The sequence below is a fragment of the Cucumis melo genome, chromosome 8, assembly GCF_025177605.1.
Source record: "Cucumis melo cultivar AY chromosome 8, USDA_Cmelo_AY_1.0, whole genome shotgun sequence".
Taxonomy (NCBI): domain Eukaryota; kingdom Viridiplantae; phylum Streptophyta; class Magnoliopsida; order Cucurbitales; family Cucurbitaceae; genus Cucumis; species Cucumis melo.
The window spans coordinates 19,876,995-19,892,959 of record NC_066864.1 but is presented as its reverse complement, the minus strand read 5'-3'; the positions used below and the strand labels follow the sequence as shown (position 1 = coordinate 19,892,959).

General features: G+C 36.8%; 1 protein-coding gene across 2 annotated transcripts; it reads right to left on the bottom strand.

Moving 5' to 3' along the window:
- Nucleotides 1–1,029: 1,029 nt before the first annotated feature.
- LOC103486129 (uncharacterized) lies at nt 1,030–15,699 on the bottom strand. 2 transcript variants are annotated; one of them, XM_008443984.3, is made up of 5 exons: nt 15,266–15,699; nt 12,694–12,811; nt 2,174–2,498; nt 1,889–2,055; nt 1,030–1,461 (listed from the first exon to the last, which is right to left on the bottom strand). In XM_008443984.3, exons 2-5 carry the CDS (start codon nt 12,802–12,804, stop codon nt 1,201–1,203), a joined length of 864 nt encoding a protein of 287 aa, XP_008442206.1. In that variant the 5' UTR covers nt 12,805–12,811; nt 15,266–15,699; the 3' UTR covers nt 1,030–1,200. The 2 variants fall into 2 exon arrangements, with proteins under 2 accessions (XP_008442206.1, XP_008442207.1); XM_008443985.3 differs by lacking the exons at nt 12,694–12,811; nt 15,266–15,699 and adding an exon at nt 7,547–8,046.
- Between the last annotated feature and the right edge of the window lie 266 nt (nt 15,700–15,965).

The window sequence follows — 15,965 nt, the reverse complement described above, 5'->3', positions numbered from 1 at the left end:
AACTAACTTTATATATATATACATATATATATATATATATATATATACACCTTATTATATTTTTATTCAATTAAATTCACATGTAAATGGGTGTTAAGAATCAGTATGTATGTAGTTGAATGGTAGAAAAAAAAACAAAGCAAAGAGAAAACAAACAAAAATAACAAACACAAATAACAAAACATATACCAATAAAATGCAGATTAATATTACCAATAAAATGGAGATTAAAAAAACATTTTCTAGGAAAATTTAGTGAAAATGAAGATATGTTCTTAAACCATCCTCCAAATTTGGAAGAATTGAAAGCAAAATTGTTGAAAGAATTTATTTGTTGCTAAGATGATGGGAAAGATTCAATTAAAAGAAACCATGATAAAGGATAAATACAAAGCAAAAATGGAAAGAAAAAGAAAAGATGAAATTTATTTAGAAAAATTAGGAATTAAAAGTTGTTATGTCTCTTCTGTTTTACATTTTACTTATCTGAGTTAGTGCAAGAATTGTGGTGGGTTAATTCATCGCAAAAAAGAACTTAAAAATAAGGAAAAATAAAAGTAAAAATGCAATCCATATTTTATTCAAATAAAGATTTGTAGAATTATTGAATAGAAAAATTAAAACAAAAATAGTGGTAAAAAGGCAGATTATTTAGAATTCAAAAAATTACACCATATAATATATATGATATAAATTCCAGACATATAAACTCCAAACATTTATCTCAACTCCCAACTCAAAGTCCCAAATAATCACTTAAACTTTCAAAACAAAGTGTGTTGGCCATATATCATTGAAGGCCTTTCTTTTTAGTTATTCTTTACCTCTCTCATTAAAACTACATGAATAATCTCCATGATTTGACCAAACCCTCGTAAACATTCGCAAGAATTTTATCGATAAAATATCATTTGAACTTTCGATGTATTAAAACTCATAAATATTAGTAGTTTTTATCGAACTCTTGGATCTTGTCCTAACTTTTAAATCATAACTAATTCTAACTTTCTTGGATTTATAAGAACCAAATTTGTATCCAACCATTTTAAAATTATAATAACTAAATTCTAACATTCTTCGAACCGTAAGAACATAAATTTGTATCCCAACCAAAATGGATTGTTTCTTTACATCTCTTGAGCAGACTCAAGACTTAACATAATCTAGAGAAGAAGAATTGTTGAATCAGTTAACATTGCTTCAAAACTTTGGTTGTCGAACTTGTGTAGAAAATACAATGCATAGTACTGATACCAAAGCAGAAACAAAGGTAACAACGCTAACAATTCCAGCATCAGATCGTTTACCTGCTGGAATCGACCATGTAAGATCTGCCTCTTCATCATCCGTTTCCAACTTAAATAAGCAGCTCCTATTGAGTGGTTTTTCCTGAATACTACACTGCAAAAACAAGTCTGGAGCCTTCAATCTAACTTCCACGTAACCACTTTCATCCAATCGCTGCAAAAGCAAAAAAAATTAATTACTAACCAATTTTAAGTGTGAAAATAAAATGAACTGTTTGTGGTGAAACAGTCTTCAAACATCAAACACATTATGAAAGTGTCTATAATTTCTATATATTTCAATGTTTATATCCACTATGTCAAAATATTCAACATACAAACCAAATAATGATCTTTTTTATGATTTTAACAAAAGAAAATTTGAAGTCAATAACCGCTATGCATTATGTCTTTGCTCCAAACATTTGCTCGCAAAATATTCAAAGCGTTGACATCTGTTTATTGTACTTAACAAGAATTAGATATGGATTCAAAGAATGTGCATTCAATCCCGGAAAAATCTAACGCGCTTCATGAGTGTTGGAGTATGGGACATGGATACTTTATGCAAAGTTATATGAGCTAAGATATTTCAGGCTTACTGGATATCGTGAATGTAATGGCAGATCAACGGTGAAATCAAGCAGATTCTTGTTGTGTGACAAGATATTGAGACCAATGTCCTTGTGAACCTCGACAACAGAGAAGTTGGAGAGGACTGAAGGCAATTCCAAATTTGTATCGCCAAAAACAGCTACATCACTAAATACTGACAAAAGAAGAAAACAATATAAGAAAAGGGTTTAACCTACCTTAAAGACAATGGCCATTTGCTTAGGCTAAAAAACGGAAAATCATGGAACAAAAGAAATTTAAATATGATTTACCAGCTCGATGAAGAAGATGTTCCAATTCAAAGGGATCAACAAAAACTCCTGATGGTAGTCGTTCAATGATGATAAACTTACAGTGGTGTGTGGGAACCTGAGAGAGGGATTTTCCGATGTTGAACTTGATGGTCGATGAAAGTTGACGGTGAGAACCGTCACCCTTGATCCTTGACTGAATTGAGAGACTTAGTACTGTATTTAGATCGCATGGTAAAATTTTGCATAGGTTGACGGGAAGATCTTGTGTCAGGAAATCATCAAAAAGTGAGTCAATAAAACTTTCGTGTTTTTCATAATAGGATTCCATAATATGTCTCCCAACCTGAAAATTAAGTAGAAGTGTAAGAATAAAAGAATAAAGATAAGCTTGACAAGATGAACAATCTTTAAAACAACTATAATGCTTTTTTGCACCAACAAAGACACATCAGATAAATACAAACACTTAATTTACTCGATGAATGATTAAAGAGGATAAAAGGCAAATCAGTCTTTTTTTTTTTTTTTTCCTTTTACAAGAGAACTATTTTGCTTGGTTATAGTGGATTCCCTTATATTTGAACTCTTACTACATATATGTTATATGGTTAGAAATAGTGTGCTTGGGTCATGTTGAAAATACAAGGGTAATTTAGATTTACTTTGCCCTAATTTTTTATTTTTTTAATAAGGCTTGTATTGCCTATGAATATTTCCCCCATTGTACCTTTGTTACGATAAGAAAATAATAAGAAATATCGGCATCATGGTTTTAACTAGGGTTTCCACATAAGTCTCTACTTTCAATATGGTATCAAAGAGGGTTATCAAAGAAACCCTAAACAATCAAATCTTAATGGAAACCAAGCACGGTCGACATCAATGCCACTGTCACCATCGCAGTTGATGCTCGGATCAGCGCTCCATAGATGAATGGTTCCAACATCTTTGGCCAGCCTTCCTGGCAGCCAGAACCCTTCAGCTGCATAGGTTTCGCACGTGCCTCCGGCCCAAATTTTGTCATACGTGCCGCCATCCTTTTTCTAGCCAAGACCTCACGCATTGCCGCCTGCGCCTACACCTTCATTGTATGAACCGTCTTCCGTGCGCCTACACGGTCGGTTCACGCATCACCGCACGCGCTGCCGACTTGTTCAGTTTTCTGCTGCTAGTTTAGTTGCACTGCCTCCTACTAGGTTAGCCGCAAACCCTGGTGGTTGCCTCGAGGTTGGAAATCCCCAAGCCCACTTGACTTTTAAGGTGAGTAAGTCCTCAGTGCAGCCAAAAGCCCATGAGTAGGGTCCATCTCCGATATCGCTCAACATCAGTTGGACATGCTCCGATAGTAAATTGCAGCGATTGAGGCAACAGTAGGGGCACCGTCCAACACCCGTTTGACCTCACCAGAGTATTATGAGAATCCGGTAACAACCTTGCTCTCTGCTTTGTCCTCTTCTTATGTGTCTAATCCAGTGGCACATCCTACATGATATTTTCCAAGGGAGAAATTGAATGGTAAAAGTATTTTTCGTGGTCCCACTATTAAAATGATCCTTGAAGGACGCCACAAGTTTGGTTTTTCGACAGGGGAGACCTCAAGAATGAAACTGGAAAGGGGAGGATTCTCTTATTTGGTCATTGATCAATAGTATGGAACCACAGATCGACAAGCCCTTACTGCATCCTACAACTACTAAGAATATTTGGGACACAACTTAGAAATTGTATCCCAAGCGTCAGAATGCCTCTCGTTTATACACGCTGCACAAATAAGTACACAATTGCAAATAAGGGGCTATGGGCGTGACATCCTTCTTTAATAGACTCTCCCTTATCTGGCAGGAAATGAACCTATGCAAAGAAATTGTTTGGAATTGTCCTAGCGGTGACATACAGTACTCCAGGATCGAGAAGGTTGACAGGATATATGTTTTTCTTGCTGGTCTCAACCCTAAGTTAGATGTTGTCCACAGACGTATACTGGATCAGAGACCTTACCCTCCTTGATGGAGGTTTGTTATGAGATTCGTCTTAAGGAGGATAGTACCAGTGCTATGGGTTGTCAGAAAACCCTGCTATTTATTCTATGGCCTTCAGTGCGAGGTCCCCTAACCATGACAGTGAAAGGCACAATGGAAAATTGATCCCTATCTATGAACATTGCAAGAAACAGTGGCATACCAAGGAGCAGTGTTGGAAACTGCGTGGTTGTCCCCCCCATGAGGTAAGAAACGTCCTTCGAACAACAAACAAAACACGGGGCAAGCTTATGTGAGCGAGCCTGGTAGCCCTTCTCAATCACCTGGGGATCCTAATCCAACTACATTAAAAGCTATTACCTAGTCAGATATACCAGCCCTTTAGTCCTATTAGTGTTGATGGGAAGTATTCTAGACTCTGGTGCCACAGATCATTTAACAGGTTCCATAGAACACTTTGTGTCTTATATTTCGTGTGCTGATAATGAGACATTTTGTGTCTTATATTTCGTGTGTTGATAATGAGACATTTTGTGTCTTATATTTCGTTAGGAAAGGGCAGATTTTCCTTTAGAAGGGTTGATTTTACACAATGTGTTGTGTGCCCCGAATTTCTTATAATCTATCTACTGTCTATAAGCAAGATTATTTGTGAATTAAATTGCAAAGCAACATTCTTACCTGATTCTATTTCTTTTCAAGACTTAAGCTCGGGGAGGATGATTGTCACTGCCCAACGTAGTAGAAAACTCTACCTTCTTAATGATAACGCCTCCTCCAGTAGTATTTCTAGCCCTAGTTTTTTATCTTCATATTTTATTACTTCTGAAAAAGACGGTATGTTGTGGCATTTCCGTTTAGGCCACCCCAATTTTCGATATATGAAACACTTATTTCGTCATCTTTTCTCTAAATTTGATATTTCTCTTCCTCACAACCATATAAGCCAACCCAACCTTGCACTCTTATCCATAGTGATGCTTAGGGACCATCTAAGTTCACTACCTCTTTTGGAAAATAGTGGTTTGTTACCTTAATTGATGACCATACCCATCTTACTTGGGTTTTCCTTTTCTTCGACAAATCCGAGGTCACCTCCACATTCCGAAACTTCTATCACACCGTAGAAATGCACTTCCATGCAAAGATTGCAATCCTACAGAGTGATAATGGTCGCAAGTTTCAAAACCACACCCTTAACGAGAATCAGGACCATCCAAGAAACATCAGTAAGTATGATCCATCTTTTGATCTTCCTATTGCACTAAGGAAAGGTATCAGGTCCTATACAAAGAACTCCATTTCTAACTATGTTTCGTATGAGAACCTTTTACCTCAATTTAGAACCTTCATTGCCAGCCTTAACTCTACTACGATACCCAAAAATATCCACGTTACTTTAGAGTGCCCTAAGTGGAAAATTATTGTCATGTTGCAAAGTTAAACACTGTTAGTTTTGCTGTGAGTTATTGTGAATAAAGATTGGCCCCTACGTCAGCTTGATGTTAAGAATGCATTCTTGAATGGAGATTCAGAAGAGGAAGTGTATATGAGTCCTTCTCTAGGATTTGAAGCTTAGTCTGTGTACGGGTTGAAACAATCACCAAGAGCTTGGTTTGACAGATTTACCACTTCCGTCAAGTCTCAGGGGTACGATCACACTTCGTTCACAAAAGTCTCCAAGGCTGGGAAAATTGCAGTTTTAATTGTCTATGTTGATGACATTGTGCGGTCTGGGGATGATGCTGTTGAGATCATCCAACTAAAAAAGAATATGGAGAATGAGTTTGAAATTAAAGACTTGGGGAATATGAAGTATCTCTGTTTAATATAAAAATTTTGCAATATTAACCAATCCACAATATACCATTAGAAATCCAGCAAGAAGAGTTCAAAAGGAAAATAAGGTAAGTAAACAAATAGTGCCCAGCTCCTTTGAGAAGGCTGGAATCCTCCCCTTATAAGCCTTTAGCAGCTTTTACCTAAAATGAGACCTAGGGCAACAATTCCAAAACATTCCTTTTCTTCCTCCTCATTTTGTCTCTCCTAGAGCAGCCTCGAATATATTTCCTTTCTTGCCCCTTCTTTTACAAGTATGCAAAATTGGGTGTTTAACAATACCGGCTGGTTTGAAATGCACCTTGTCCTCAAGGTGAAAAGAAGGATAATGTTGATTCATGAGGTATGCAGATTCCTAGATGCCCTCACTATCCGGAAGCTTTTTCCATTTGACCAACCATTCATTCCTCCGATTTCTCTGTTCCACCTCACCCCAACACAGTTTCTAGCCTCAATTGTAACTCAACTCTTCTGTTAATGCTGGAGGGCAGTGCTGAACATTGATTCTGTCCCAACTTCCTTTTCAATTGAGATACATGGAATACCGTATGAATAAGAGCCTCGGGTGGTAGATCTAAACGATAAACCACTTCTCCTATTTTTTGAATGATGCCATAAGGACCATAAAACTTTGGCAAAAGCTTTTCAGATTTTTTTCTAGCGAGAACGTTGTAGATATGGTCTCAGTCTCAAATATACCACATCGCCGACCAGAAAATTTAATTCCCTCAAATGTAAATCAACCTGTTTTTTCATCCAGTTTTGTGCCAACACCAGATTCTCCTTCAATGAGTTAATAGTCATATCTCGATCCATAAGTAACTGTTCTGCAGTATCATTTGTTGTCCTACGGGTACCAGATGAGATTAAGGGAGGGGGAGGTCTACTATAGACAACCTGGAAAGGAGTCGTTTTCAATGAAGCATGAAATGTAGTGTTATACCATAACTCTGCCCATGGTACACATTTGCTCCACCTTGCCAACTATTCATTGCAAAAACACCTTAAGTAAGTTTCCAAGCATCGATCCACTCTTTCCTTTTGACCATCGGTCTATTGAGGGTATGTCGTGCTTCTTTTTAACGAGGTCCCCATTGCTGCGAATATTTCCTTCCAAAAACTGCTTAAGAAAATCTTATTGCAATCCGCCACTATTGACTTTGGAATCCCATGTTCACGGACCACCCTTTCTATAAAAACCTCAGCCACTTGTTTGGTCCTGAATGGATGTTTCATGATAATGAAGTGCCGAATTTACTCAATCTATCAACCACCACCATAATGGCATCATAGCCTCCTGATTTAGGTTGTCCTATGAAATCCATGGTCCAATCTTCCAATATCAATTCTGGTAATGGCAATGGTTGAAGGAGTTCAGCCGGTGACAATGACTCGGATTTATTTCGTTGGCATATTTCACACTGCTCAACGTACTTCTTGACATCGCTTTTCATTCCCATCCAATGAAGTTCCTCGATGAGCCTTTTGTAAGTCCTTAAGAATTTCGAGTCTCCACCTAACACTGAATCATGATATGTATGTAATAATAGATGATTTTCGTGATAATACTAACCTGCCCTTATGCTTAGTTGATCATTGCTCTATTGAAAATGTTGCTTTTCTTCTGGATTCTCCTTCAATTCACTAATAATTTTCTGCAATTCATCATACTCTTCCACTTCTTTCAAGGTTGTCTCCACATCTACTATGCCTGGTTTTGATAAGACAATCAATTCAGCCAGGTGGTTGACTCGTGATAGTGCATTTACCGCCTTGTTTTTGAAGACCCGGTTGGTATATAATATCGAAGTCATGCACAAGTAATTTTGTCAACCATTTTTGAAAATGGGATTGAACCTCCGTTTGTTCTGATGAGAAATTTTAATGCTTTTTGATTTGAGATCACCATGAACTTCCTTCCTAGCAAGTAGTGTCTCCACTTATGAATTGCCAATACGACTACAATTAATTCCCTCTCATAGATTGTTTTGGACTGTGCCTAGGAAGTAAGCTTCTGACTAAAGTAAGCCACTGGTTTTGAATTCTGGGACAGCACTGCTCCTAACCCATAACCTGAAGCACCAGTTTCCACAACAAAGGGCAAGGAAAAGTCAGGAAGTGCCAAAACTGGTATTGAAACCATGGCTTGTTTCAAAGCCTCAAAAGTTGTTGTAGCCTCCTTATTCCAACAAAAAGCATTTTTATGAAGTAGTTTCGTAAGGGGGGGCTGTAATCTCACCATAATGTTTCACAAAGACCAAAAATCCCAAGTTCGGTACATCCCTGGGTTGAGGCCATTGCACCATAGCTTTCACTTTCTCCCTGTTGGCTTCGACCCCTTTGCTTGAGATCCAATGCCCCAAATTTTGAATTCTTGAATGACCGACCACACATTTCTTCCTATTTGTGTTTAATATATAAATTTTGCAATATTAACTAGCCCAAAATATAGCATGAGAAATCCAGCAAGAAGAGTTCAAAAGGAAAATAAGGTAATAAAAATGAGAAATCCAGCAAGAAGAGTTCAAAAGGAAAATAAGGTAATAAAAATGAGAAATCCAGCCAGAAGAGTTCAAAAGGAAAATAAGGTAATAAACAAACAATGCCCAGCTCCTTTGAGAAAGCTGAAATCCTCTCCCTAAAAGCCTTTAGCAGCTTTTACCTAAAATGAGACCTAGGGCAACAATCCCAAAACACTCCTCATTTACACTAACAGTCAAGTGGGACCCACAGCCTTTTCTTCCTCTTCAGTTTGTCTCTCCTGGAGTAGCCTACTCCATAAGTATATTTCCTCTCTTGCCCCATCTTTTATAAGTAAGCAAAATTGGGGGTTCAACATTTTCCTTGGGCCAAGCCCATTAATTCTAACACTTCCATGGACGTAAATATCAATGAGACACAACTTGCTAACACGTGAATCAAAGCTCTATCTGAGAAGCCCCTTGGAGAGAGCATCAGCAACCTGTTGGCTTAAGGGGTTGTAAGGAATGCAAATAACTTGATCGGCACCTCATAGTCCTAATGAAGGTCAAATAAAACCTTCTGAAGCCAAATTTCCTCACAAATCCCCAAACTCATAGTCATGTACTCAGCTTCAACACTGCTTCTTGCCACAACCCCTTACTCCTACTCCTCTAGGTAACAAGATTGCCTCAGACAAAGGTACAATAGCCAGAGGTGGATTTCTGTCAACAACTCACCATACCCAGTCAGAATCAGTATAAGCCTTAATAGCTCTTATGTCAATCTTCCTGAACATCAACTCTTTACCAGGAGTTGCTTTTAGGTACCTCAAAATTCTGTTAACTGCCTCCTTCTGTTCCTCATAGAGAACCTACATAAACCGGTTAACTACACTTACAACATAGGAGATATTTGGTCGATTGTGTGAAGTAAATCAATTTTCCCACAAGGCGCTGATATTTTTCTTTTTCAACTGGAACTTTATCACCTGAATTTTCCAGTTTATGGTTGAATTCAATAGGAATATCAACAGAACGACATCTCAATATACCTGTTTCAGTCAACAAATCAAGGATATACTTCCTCTAAGATAAGGAGATGCCTTCAGTTGATCTAGCTACCTCTATCCCAAGGAAATACTTCAGGCTCCCCAAGTATTCAATTTCAAATTCATCACCCATCTTCTTCTTCAATTGGATGATCTCAGCTGTATCATCCCCAGATAAAATAATGGCATCAACATAAACAATCAACATGGTGATCTTCCCAGCCTTTGAGACTTTCATAAACAAAGTTTGATTAGAGTGCCCATAACTATACCCTTGGGACTTGACAAAGATTGTAAATCTATCAAACCATGCCCTCGATGACTATTTTAGCCCATACAAGGATTTCTGGAGTTTGAACCTAATGATCAAACTAGGCTTCAAACCATGGAGGAGGCTCATCATATAGACTTCCTCTTCCAAGTCTCCGTTCAAGAACGCATTCTTAACATGTAGTTGATATAAGGGCCATCTTTATTCACACAACAGATAACATGATTCTAACAATATTTAGTTTTGTAACAGGGGAGAAAGTTTCAGAGTAATCGACATCATAGGTTTGAGTAAACCTTTTTACAACTAACCTAGCCTTGTGTCTGTCAAAAGTTCCATCTGCCCATCCATTTACATCCGAGGGTTTTATGTCCCTTAGGGAGAGTACAGATCTCCTAAGGGCCAAATCTTATTCTTGTCAAGAGCTCTCATCTCTTCCATGATTACAGTTTTGCACTCAGGGCACTCTAAAGCACTGTGGATATTTTTAAGTATCATGGTAGAGTTAAGATTAGCTGTGAACGCTCTGAGCTGTGAAGATAAACTCTCATAGAAAACATAGTTACAAATGGGGTGTTTCGTGCAAGACCTGGTACCTTTCCTGAGCGCAATAGGAATATCAAGAGAAGGATCATACTCATTGAGATTACCAAAATAGTCCTGTTCAGTCTCATTACTACCAATTTTTACATTAGGGGTGGTCATTCAAATAGCAAAAACCGATCCGTTTCTCAAAACCGAACGAACTGAATACTCGATGAAACCAAAAAATTTTGTTCGACCAGGTTTAAAGAAATTTGCAACCGAACTGAAACCAAACTGAACCAATTTTAACTACTATATATTATTTTTATATTATATACTTATATATTTAAAAACAAAGAGTAAAAAATCGAACTAAAAACCGAAGAGCTTTTAATTTAAAGAACAAAACCAAATTTAAAACCAAACCAACCAAACCGAATTATTTTTAAAAATGTTTTAAAATTGCCAAAATCGAATTTAAAACCAAACCAAACCATTTCCACCCCTAAGTTACATCCAGAGTTCCTTGCTTGCAACCATGGACTTGTTTCCTCAGTGTATACAAATGAGAGGCATTCTAACGCTTCGAATAGAGTTTCTGAGTAGTGTCCCGAAGATCCTTCATTGTGCTGCATAAAGCAGTGGCTTGCCTATTTGTGTAATTTACCCCTCACCTTCATTGTATCGGGATCATTCAAGCCAACTATAGAATTAATTGATAACTCCACATAGGTTGTCTAATTCGTCTGGACTTCCAGCCTCTTCAATTCGTTTCTTTCTGTTTCAGTTTCCTCAACAATTTCATACTCTTCAGACTCATTAACTACCATGAACATACGTAATTCCCGCTGTTCTTTCATCTTACATTTATGTTCAGCTGAATACTTCTCATTGCATCTAAAGCATAGGCCCTTTTCTTTCCTAGCTTGAAATTCAGCATAGAAAGCCGTTTGTAAGTTCCTTCTTTTCGAGTCTCATTGGAATTAGTGCTTCTTAAAGTGATTGTTCTGATAGGAAAGACTGTATTTCCCTTATCTACTACATTGTTTGTTCCAGACTTACTAGTCGCACCATTTTGAACAAGATATTTCCCTCCAGAAAATCAAAACATATTCGATTCTCCTCAAATGATCTCTCTGTTTTCCACGCTACTTGCATCATCTCAGCCAATCCTTTCGATCGACAAAAAGCTACTTTTGCTCTAATCCATGGCAACAAGCCATTCATAAAAGTGTCTTCTATTACTCTCTCTTGTAAATTGGACAGAGGCGCTACAAGTTTATCAAATAGGTTTCTATACTCTTCAACTGTCGACTCTTGTTTTATTCCATCTCTACTCGATCTAAAACAAACCAACAATCTCTCCTTCAAATTTATCCAGCTAAGGTATTTATCCCTCTCCTCTTGCGAACGGTACCAATTCAAAGCTGGTCCGTCAAAACTAATCATGGACACCAGCATCTTTTCCGACTCATTTAATTTATGAATTTGGAAATACCTCTCGATGCGGAACAGCCACGAGTCCGGATCTTCACCAATGAACACCGGCATTTCAACCTTCTTGAATTCATTTCGATCGCCGGAATTTTCTTCGCTATCGTTCTTCTTTTCATCTCGGATAACTTCCATATTTCGGTCCGATTCGGCAGTCATACTCAACGTCGCTTCATTTTCTTTTCCTTTCCTAGTCGCAGAATCACGTGCGGCCGACTTTGTGACTCGTTCACTCACTACAGAGCGTTCTTTCGCACTGTATTCGATCATCGTCATCAACATCTATTGTTGCTTCTCCAAGTGAATTCGCATCAACTCAAGACTTTAGAGTTGAGACTAGACTTTATCACCGGCATTTTACTTAATTCTTTCTTCATTCTGGCGATTCTTGATCTACAAGTTCCAATCGTTCTTCGATTCTTGTCTGGACCATTTTCGATTTTCTGCTACGGATCGTGAAGCTTTGATACCAAATGTTAGAACACTACTTCTAAATCTGAATATTCCTCTTTATTACTTTCAAATGCAATTAAAGAATGGAAGAAATGAGGAGATCTCAATTCTTCTTACAATCACTATTGTATTTGTCTCTCAAGAAGTTACAATGCCAATTCTCACTCATTGAATTTTCATAAAGATTTCTGGCTAAAACAGAAGACCTTTTATACTAATAGACTAACCAACTTTCTACTCTCTCTCACGTGCCACCCGTGTTAGTTATTTTTTTATTCTTCCTTCTACTATATACAAACTTGACAGGAAGTCTAACATAAAAATAATAATAAATCAAGCAAATGAAGTTCTTCTTTAGCTCTTATTCAAAGGTTATTTTCAAATTAAATGCTTTCAGAACATACACTTGAAAAGATAGAAACGTGAAACATGGAAAAACAGAAATAAGAAATAAATTATGACTGACCTTACTAGAGTGTGAAATGCCATCAAGGAAAGAGCCAAATGTAGGGTAGAATATCAATGAAATTCCGAACAGTAAACAAATACAAACAGAAGTATGCAACCTCGCCTTCATCACATAACTGAAAGAAAATAAGAATACAATGTTATGGTCTGAATACTTATCTATAAGGCCATCTGTACCGTTGTACTTGAAATTTTCGAGGCTAAAAGATTTGCTGAGGAAATGAAAATAGTAAATCCCAATCGTAAAGGGAAGATAGAAAAACAAAAGAATCACATCTATCAACTCAATAGATTGGCAAAAAAAGCCTTTGATGCAATGATTCAGCTTTTATAAATAATCAATCCTATTTGTTTTTGTTCATTATTAGAATCTGCAAGTTGATTTCTAAAAGATTGTAAACTTTCCATTTTCACATTTCTTTCTTGGTAAGAAACTAGCAAATCTTTTAACAGAAGAGACCAACCCATCAAAAGCCAAGGAATTACCAAAAACCACCCCGGTTAGCAACAATTTTTTAACATAATATTAAAATAGGTTAGTTATGGAAAGAGCTACTGCTCAAAGAGAAAGCTATAAACACAATGAGGTTCAAAAGCTCTTGTCACTGCTTTACTACCAATTTTTTTAACCATAATAATAAACAAAGAACTTTTTAAGAATAAAAACATATAATTTAGAGATTAGGGAAATGGAACATCCCTTCTTTTAACGAAAAGAAAAATGAAAAAGCTTTTCATTGATGAAATGAAAAGACTCTAATGCTCAAAGTATAATGAAACTGAATAAGTAGAAAAAAGAAAATACAACCAAATAAAACTGAAGAATGGACTTAACCAAAAACAAAAAAAAAAAAAAATCAAATACAACCAAATACAACCCATAGTAGAATAATGGAGAATCACTCTTATGAAGCTGTTTTAGAGGGAAAAACACTCGTCTAATTTGATTACAGAAATAATATTGACAAAAGCAAAGCACTCCAACTAGAGGCATTCCACCCTACAAGATCACTAAAACTACAAAAGATCCTCTGTTAATTATTAAAATGATGTTGTTTCCTTCAATTCAAATGCTCAAAAGAACCACAGAAGTACTTCTCAATAACTCTAGCTTTACACAAAGACAATCAGTTTAAGAGAATTTTGAGAAACCAACCAACAAAATCTTTCTGACAGCATAAAACCATACATTTTATTGACGGGGATAATTCCAATTATCTCTAACCAACTCGCAGTGGATGAACAAAAACAGGGGTCAATATATTCCATATTTGTACAATTCATACGAATCTCAAGATAAGTAGGCAGGTTAAGAATCTTCTCAAGTTGGCAAAAGACAAAAGGTAACTTTTAACTTCTAAGAAACAACTTTGATGAAGCCACCATCCTACCATGAATGAATGTGGCCTCCATTACCCAATCTGAGAACCAAAATTTGCTCCACAAAATTTGGGGCAACAAGCACTATTATAGCACCATTCACACATCGGATATGGAACTAATGGTGTAAACGGGTTGAGTTGGGTTCGGTTGGGTTATTGGGTTGTATAATTTTTTTCCTTTTCCTAATATTGTTAAATTTCAAAATCATTATAACGCTATATCCATAAATCCACACATCCAAAAACATCCATAAAGTACAACATTAATATAATAATACTAAACAAAGTTCTAAAACATCTAGAGTCACTTAAGGAGAGTCAAATTTGAACCAAACTTCTAAAATCCAAAAACATTCCCAGCATCATACTATAAAACTTAATATAGATGTATATAATATCATTAATTTGGATTGGATTAGGTTGAACCGAATCTTTCAAACCCCAACCCGAAAAACAAAAAAACAAAAAAAACAAAAAAAAAAGCAAAAGGAAGACCAACCCAACCATTCAATATGGGTTGGTAGTCCAGGTTATTCCGGTTATTCTTACACCCCTTTATGGAACTAGCCATTTGAATCTAACCCATGCTTAGTTTGATTGACTTTCTGTCTTCTCAAAGAAACTTCTATAACCATCTTGACAGGAAGACTTCATTTATTTTCTAGTGTTATGGATTAATCCTCTCTGCCCTAGGGTCATAAGGTTAATTTCCATATAACCAAATGACTTCCCACATCCAATTCAGCTCCTCCCAAAAAGGACGGACTAGAAAAACTGTTCTCGTCAGGTCAATCTCTCACAGGGAACTTTCTCACTACCTAAATCTGTAAGCGAAGGTATCAACACTTCTATGATTAGTATTACTTCTAATGGGGACAAATATTTGAGAGGCCACTCACCCCATTTGAAATTGGACATTAAAACTTCAAGAATCTCACCGATCCGTGGAGGACAAAGCAAAGAATGGAGGAAGGACAAAGGATGCAAGCTGAAAACCCAAACTGTTTCTAGGCCAATTCAGCTTTTGCCCCCAAAAAAATCTTTTTCAAAAAATGCTTAGAAAACATTGCCCAAACTGATTTCCATTCAAAAATTTTCTCTAAACCTCCATCAAACAGTAACATAATTTAAGGGGTTAGAGTTCAATTACAACATCTAAATTGACTCGGAAAAGTAATTCAAAGCAACCTTGCTGGACAGCATTAAAAATCCTTTCAAACTCTCAAATCGAAAGCAGAAACAGATTGAGCATCTAGATTCGAGGCCGAACAGGCTCTGGGGAATGCTTCAAATGTTAAATATGCTCCCAAAGGGTTGGGGATGACGCAGAACACTCGTCGAACTCGCCGGACGTGATGAGTTTCGATTAAAAACGATCTGCCAGGCAGGATGGGAGCTGGGCGCCGGCCAAGGCGATGCAGCAAGGAAGACGGCGTAAACTGGGCAACGGCGGAGACGGCAATCGGACGTGCGGCGGTGGCTGCTGCGGTTGATACAACAAGAGTGAAAGAGACGAGTTATTTTCCCCTTTTGCTTCCTCGTGCATGTGACGGACGTTACAAAGAGTGAGATTGTCATAAATAACTCGTTATGAAAATAATTACAAATAAAGTCGAGAAGTGAGAGAGTAAAAACTAATAATCCATCTCAATTGCATCATAACCACTATTTATAGCCTAAAATTATAGGGTAAGACATCGTAACAACTCCATAGATTATAGGGCATGAAATCAATTGAGTGCACAACATGTAATTCAATGTGAGGTTATTGAAATTTAGGTAACATAGGTATAGGTGTAGACTATAGATATCTACACTAAATATGCATTAATATATTATTACATTTATAATACTATTACTCTACTCTTAGATATCTATATTATATAAA